Below are 6,868 nucleotides of genomic sequence, written 5' to 3'. Positions count from 1 at the left end.
TTACCTAAGCATCACTTTATTTTACAGGTTCCAGAGGGTCCTTCACATGCACTTCCTAATTTTCATACGTTGCGTTGACCTCTAATTTTTCCAGGAATGAATTCAATCTCCACAGGGTACAAAATGTAAGCGAAAAGATAATACATTGAAGGCCGGGAGCAACGTGCATTTGATTTTGAGAAAAGCGATTGGGATTTAAATAAAACTAGCAATCGATAATGGAAAACTTAATTTACTATGATGCCACTTATTTTCCGCCCCTTTTTAACGGGTTCCTGCATCAAAATTTATTTCATATTTCCAATTTCAACGTTCGGCTTTACGCAGAATTTATTGCCTAAGATAATCCGGTCGAATCGAGTCGGTCAAGATTTTGCAAATCTTTCTGACGGGTCAAAAGTTTTGCGACGGGCATTCGCAGAAATAATGACTACGATGGTTGACATAGATTCCACCTAAGCTGCTCTAAAATTTTCAGAGAGCACAACAGCAATCATACGATCCATGCATAAGTCGATAACAAGAGCTCATAAATTATTCACCACACACATTTCTATTTTAGGACCCAATCCGATCATATTGATTTGAGAGACAAGTTGAAAAACTGCTGGATATGAAAACACAGAAAGGCGAAAGATCAGTTGGCTTCAGTTTGATCTGTATCTCATAACAGCAAACCATATGCAGCTAAGGCAGCTGAAAGAAGGATTCAACATGAAGGAAAATTATTCTAAATATAGTGGAAGTTGCAGTAAATGGCATCTAGAAGAGGTGGTGATGCATTTTGCCTTCACCTTCTTCTGCTTCCTTTTTGGTCTCCTTCTTCTCTTGATGCTCGTGGAAGGCAAACCCTCCGGCTCCAACGGCAGCAGCTGCAGCAATCTCCTCCTCAATCTTGTGCCTCTGTGCGTGCTCTGGATCCTTCTTTGCTTCGTGCTTCTCGTACTGCATAAGAATGGTTTGATATCAATATGTCCGTTCACTCAGAGCTTTGCATAAAGTACAGATGAACTAATGTTATTCTAAATCTAGAACAATAAAACTTTAATTTAAAATTGAAAGCTGACTTGATCCCTTTCCTCTGAGTTAATATCGCTTTATTGTACGACCAATTCTCAGAATTCTAAAGTTCCAACATAATTATTATTTTCCAAAATAAAAATAAGATCCAGACTATGTTGGGGATAATTTCTCTGATACCGCTGTTGGGGATTTTTTTTGTTAAAATCCCAAAAACAAAAGAACAACAGAGAGTGATACTCTGTTTTACAACACACAGGATCTTGCTGCAGACAGTATTTCAGCTTGCTGAAGATAGAGTTTCAGCAACAAATAAAAAAACTTCTATTCATTTACAACAAACCAACTGTTACAAAACGTCTTCCTCTCAATAGAGGGATTTACCAACACTGCTTTTACAAAAGAATATCTTCCTCACACAGAGGGATTCTCCAACTGCTGTTACAAAAACATCTTCCTCACATAGAGGGATTCACTAGAGATTATGCTGAAGAGCACCTTCCTCTTGACAGAGGGATTCACCAAACACTGTGCTTAAGAGCACCTTCCTCTTGACAGAGGGATTCACCAAAGACTGTGCTTAAGAGCACCTTCCTCTTGACAGAGGGATTCACCAAAGACTGCTATGCATTTCAATGCATGAGCTTTACACTCAAAAAATTACCACGCTGCTCCCCTGTTCTTTTCTACTCGCACTGCTGTGCATTTTACCACATTTCGCTTGCGCTGTTGCGCATTCCTTTTTTTTCATTCAACCACACTGCTCTCCTGTTCTATGTTCTGCCTTCGCACTGCTGTGCTTTCTCCTTACGCTATTCTTCACGCTGCTGCGTGTTCTCCTCTACTCTCCCATTCTCTCTCTCTCGTATACACAACTGTGTCTACACATACATAGTGCATTAGGGGTCATAACTGTCTACCAACCGCTTTAACTCACTGATGGAGTCTCTGCTGCAATCTGCTGCTCAGTGAACAAGATCTGATCTTCTCGGACATTCTGCTGTAATTCTTGAGTGTGGAAGCCCATAACTGATAAATGCTCTGCGGTCCTGCTTGGGCAGGTGGCGTGAAACATGGACAAAGTCCATGACTGATAAATGCTGATTTGTTTGAGGCAAGTCCTCTTTCCATTCGGCCATACTGCGTATTGAATGCAGTCGCCTACTGTTGTACTGCTCCATGCTTTAACCAGCTTCGCGCCATTGAACAAATCTGCCCACCTTTGCCTCATTTGAATCATCAAAGGTTCATTCATGCATATGTTCTCTATCGGGTCCGCCTTTCGGGTCGTAGTGCATATCGCAGCTGGCCAATCCTCTGTTTCATCATATATTTGAAAATATACAAAAACATTACAAAACACAAAGATTTGCCTTTGGGCGGATTTCAGCGATTATGCAATTTGGCTTTGGAAACCCATCGGGTCTGGTACTCATCGCATAGCGCACATATATGATAATGTTGTGCACCCTTGGTTTCCCCGATTGCGATATGCCGATCGCAATCTGGGCCGATACCACCGATCCTTTGCTTTTCCATGTATTTTGTTATATAACGAAAAAGCACCAAAATACATTGAAAATGACCTGGGCGCGGACCTGAAATATTATGCAATAAAATGTTGAATACTCGTCGGGTTCGGCTCATTGCGTCGCAAACATATCTGTGCGAAAGGCCCTGCCCCTTTTGAAGGCGCCGATGCGAAACGCCGATGCGATATCGGCGATCGCTCATCGGCGAAGTCTTGCATTGCTTCCACTGCCTGTTTGCGCCGATCCGCCGATGCTCCGATGCGATATGACCCGCCGATGCGATATCGGCGATCGCTCATCGGCGGGGTCTCCTGTGTCGCTGCCTGCCTCCTCCGATGCTCCAATTCGCCGATACGGCGATTCGGCGATCGCTGATCTTGTGCCCCGATCCTTGGTGAAGCGCCGATGAGATCTGGTCCGTTGATCGGCCAGATCGAACGGCTGTCGCGAATTGAGCTGTGCTGCCGTCGCTGTCCCTGCACGGCAGTTGGAATTAATATTCCAACACTCCCCTTTAATTTCAACTGCTGGGTTATCAGTGATACCCAGACACTTCATCAAAAATTCAAAACCTTTCTGATCCAATGGTTTGGTCAGAATATCGGCAACCTGCTCCTTCTCTACTCTTATGGTAGATGTAATTTCATATCTCTTCCTTATAGGAAGATCCATCTGATAGAGTTCTACCAAGGTCTTCATCAAATCTTCAATCTCATCCTCTGTCATATTGACAAGGGTGTTGACAATGAAGCCCATCTCGGCCATCTTGATAAGAGTTACATATCGAACTCCATATTTTTTAAACAGATCTTCAAGGAATTTCAATTCTTGTCTCCCATTCATGGGTTCTGTCCATTTCCTATCTTTAACTCCATTTTCGAAATGAACAGGGTCATCAACATGACTAGATAAAGCAAACAAAGAATTCATACCTTCATTTGTTGCCTCTTGTTCATTTCTCCTCAAGGGTGTCACTTGCTGCCCTTGTGTTGGCGCTGTTGTTAGGGGATGTACTTCAACCATCTCCTCATCACCTTCATCACGAGACAAACAGTTTTTAACATTTACTGTTTTCTCTAAGCTTTCATCACAGGCTTTCTCCTCAAACTGAGGTTTTACTGTCTTTACTTTCTCCATGCCTTGATAGGCTGTCTTGAGAGTTTTCCATGCTTCTTTGAATGTCTTAGCTGCTGCTATCCTTCGAAACACACTCTCATCCACTGCTCGATACAAGAAGTAGAGGGCCTTAGCATCCTCCTTCTTATAGTTCTTCAACAGATCCTTCTCTCCCTCAGTTAATCCATTAAACTCATTTTCATCTGCTGGTTGTTCAAAACCATCCTCAACTATTTCCCATAAGTCTTGGGAAGCAAACAAGACTTTCATTGTTATTGCCCAATAGTCATAGTTTTTGCCATCAAATAGTGGGAGCTGCATACCCATGCTATTACTTGTGCTGGTGCCAGCCATTCTTACAATACTTGACTATGTATTAAAAATCACTGAAAAAATACCTTGGATTCTTTTGCCTGAGTCTTCAAACTGCTGGAGAAGTTGCTGCAGTAAGAATCCTTCCTTCAGCTTCTTTGAACCCTTCAAAGAGCCTGGACCAGCTCTGATACCACTTGTTGGGGATAATTTCCAGGGGTGATTGCAAACCCAAAAGACCAGAGAACAACGCTCTGATACCGCTGTTGGGGATTTTTTTTGTTAAAATCCCAAAAACAAAAGAACAACAGAGAGTGATACTCTGTTTTACAACACACAGGATCTTGCTGCAGACAGTATTTCAGCTTGCTGAAGATAGAGTTTCAGCAACAAATAAAAAAAACTTCTATTCATTTACAACAAACCAACTGTTACAAAACGTCTTCCTCTCAACAGAGGGATTCACCAACACTGCTTTTACAAAAGAATATCTTCCTCACACAGAGGGATTCTCCAACTGCTGTTACAAAAACATCTTCCTCACATAGAGGGATTCACTAGAGATTATGCTGAAGAGCACCTTCCTCTTGACAGAGGGATTCACTAGAGATTATGCTGAAGAGCACCTTCCTCTTGACAGAGGGATTCACCAAAGACTGTGCTTAAGAGCACCTTCCTCTTGACAGAGGGAGTCACCAAAGACTGTGCTTAAGAGCACCTTCCTCTTGACAGAAGGATTCACCAAAGACTGCTATGCATTTCAATGCATGAACTTTACACTCAAAAAATTACCATGCTGCTCCCCTGTTCTTTTCTACTCGCATTGCTGTGCATTTTACCACATTTCGCTTGCACTGCTGCGCATTCCTTTTTTTTCATTCAACCACACTGCTCTCCTATTCTATGTTCTGCCTTCACACTGCTGTGCTTTCTCCTTACGCTATTCTTCACGCTGTTGCGTGTTCTCCTCTACTCTCCCATTCTCTCTCTCTCGTATACACAACTGTGTCTACACATACATAGTGCATTAGGGGTCATAACTGTCTACCAACTGCTTTAACTCACTGATGGAGTCTCTGCTGCAATCTGCTGCTCAGTGAACAAGATCTGATCTTCTCGGACATTTTGCTGTAATTCTTGAGTGTGGAAGCCCATAACTGATAAATGCTCTGCGGTCTTGCTTGGGCAGGTGGCGCGAAACATGGACAAAGTCCATGACTGATAAATGCTGATTTGTTTGAGGCAAGTCCTGTTTCCATTCGGCCATACTGCGTATTGAATGCAGTCGCCTATTGCTGTACTGCTCCATGCTTTAACCGGCTTCGCGCCATTGAACAAATCTGCCCACCTTTGCCTCATTTGAATCATCAAAGGTTCATTCATGCATATGTTCTCTATCGGGTCCGCCTTTCGGGTCGTAGTGCATATCGCAGCTGGCCAATCCTCTGTTTCACCATATATTTGAAAATATACAAAAACATTACAAAACACAAAGATTTGCCTGTGGGCGGATTTCAGCGATTATGTAATTTGGCTTTGGAAACCCATCGGGTCTGGTACTCATTGCATAGCACACATATATGATAATTTTGTGCACCCTTGGTTTCCCCCATTGCGATATGCCGATCGTAATGTGGGCCGATACCACCAATCCTTTGCTTTTCCATGTATTTTGTTATATAACGAAAAAGCACCAAAATACATTGAAAATGACCTGGGCGCGGACCTGAAATATTATGAAATAAAATGTTGAATACTCGTCGAGTTCGGCTCATTGCGTCGCAAACATATCTGTGCGAAAGGCCCTGCCCCTTTTGAAGGCGCCAATGCGATATGGACGATTGCTCATCGGCGAAGTCTTGCATTGCTTCCACTGCCTGTTTGCGCCGATCTGCCGATGCTCCGATGCGATGTGACCCGCTGATGCGATATCAGCGATCGCTCATCGGCGGGGTCTCCTGTGTCGCTGCCTGCCTCCTCCGATGCTCCAATTCGCCGATACGACGATTCGGCGATCGCTGATCTTGTGCCCCGATCCTTGGTGAAGCGCCGATGAGATCTGGTCCGTTGATCAGCCAGATCGAATGGCTGTCGCGAATTGAGCTGTGATGCCGTCGCTGTCCCTGCACGGCAATTGGAATTAATATTCCAACAGACTAAATGATGAATTTAATAGCAGTGCAAAAGCTCCAGCGGCTACTGCTCCCATTTCACCCAAATGTTCCTCGCGCTTATGCTTCTTCTCCTCCTTCAGTGCTTTCTCGTGCTCTAATTCACTAGAGTTAACATTGTCCACAGCATAAACATCCGCAGTCTCTGTCACCTGCTCATCACCATACGTTGTTTCAAAGTGATGATGATGTTTCTCTTCAGACATCTTCACAAAGATTTCAAAAGAAATCAATCAGATCGAAATAACTACACCCTAACACGAAGTCAATAGCTTAGCGGAAATGAATTAGATAACGATAACTACACCCTAACAAGAAGTCAATAGCTTAGCGGAGATGAGTTGATTGGAGGGAAGGGAGCTGGGGGTTGCTTATATAGTGGTTGTTGGATACAGCGCGTGGAAACCGCTCTTACGCGGAAGATGAGTGTCGGCGAGAACCAGAATGGACGGTGCTGCCATGTTCGACTTTCTACTTATGCAAAATTTATGACTCATACTCAAATTTCATTGAGCTATCGTAGACGCTAAAGGGGTGGATTCCATAATCCCGTTTTGGTGGCAGGTGAGTCTGCTCTTGCTAAAATCATAGGAACTTAGTATACCTAACTTGCAAGTGGTTGGTTATGCTCTTGGTGTTATAGTGGCAGCTATGAGGTTTGATCTTGGGTCTCCCATAGATTAAACCTGATAGTTACCGATTGACCATGTGGTAAAA

General features: G+C 43.3%; 1 protein-coding gene across 1 annotated transcript; it reads right to left on the bottom strand.

Moving 5' to 3' along the window:
* Positions 1–762: 762 nt before the first annotated feature.
* LOC149201506 (abscisic stress-ripening protein 5-like) lies at positions 763–6,357 on the bottom strand. The gene is made up of 2 exons (XM_089399757.1): positions 6,156–6,357; positions 763–944 (listed from the first exon to the last, which is right to left on the bottom strand). The coding sequence occupies exons 1-2, from the start codon at positions 6,355–6,357 to the stop codon at positions 763–765; spliced, it is 384 nt and encodes a 127-aa protein (XP_089255883.1).
* Positions 6,358–6,868: the final 511 nt, after the last annotated feature.

This window comes from Pinus tabuliformis, chromosome 2_1 (genome assembly GCF_031772625.1).
Source record: "Pinus tabuliformis cultivar Carrire ecotype Pingquan chromosome 2_1, CPIR1, whole genome shotgun sequence".
Lineage (NCBI taxonomy): Eukaryota > Viridiplantae > Streptophyta > Pinopsida > Pinales > Pinaceae > Pinus > Pinus tabuliformis.
Note: the sequence above shows the minus strand (reverse complement) of the source record. Positions and strands in the feature narration are given on the sequence as shown.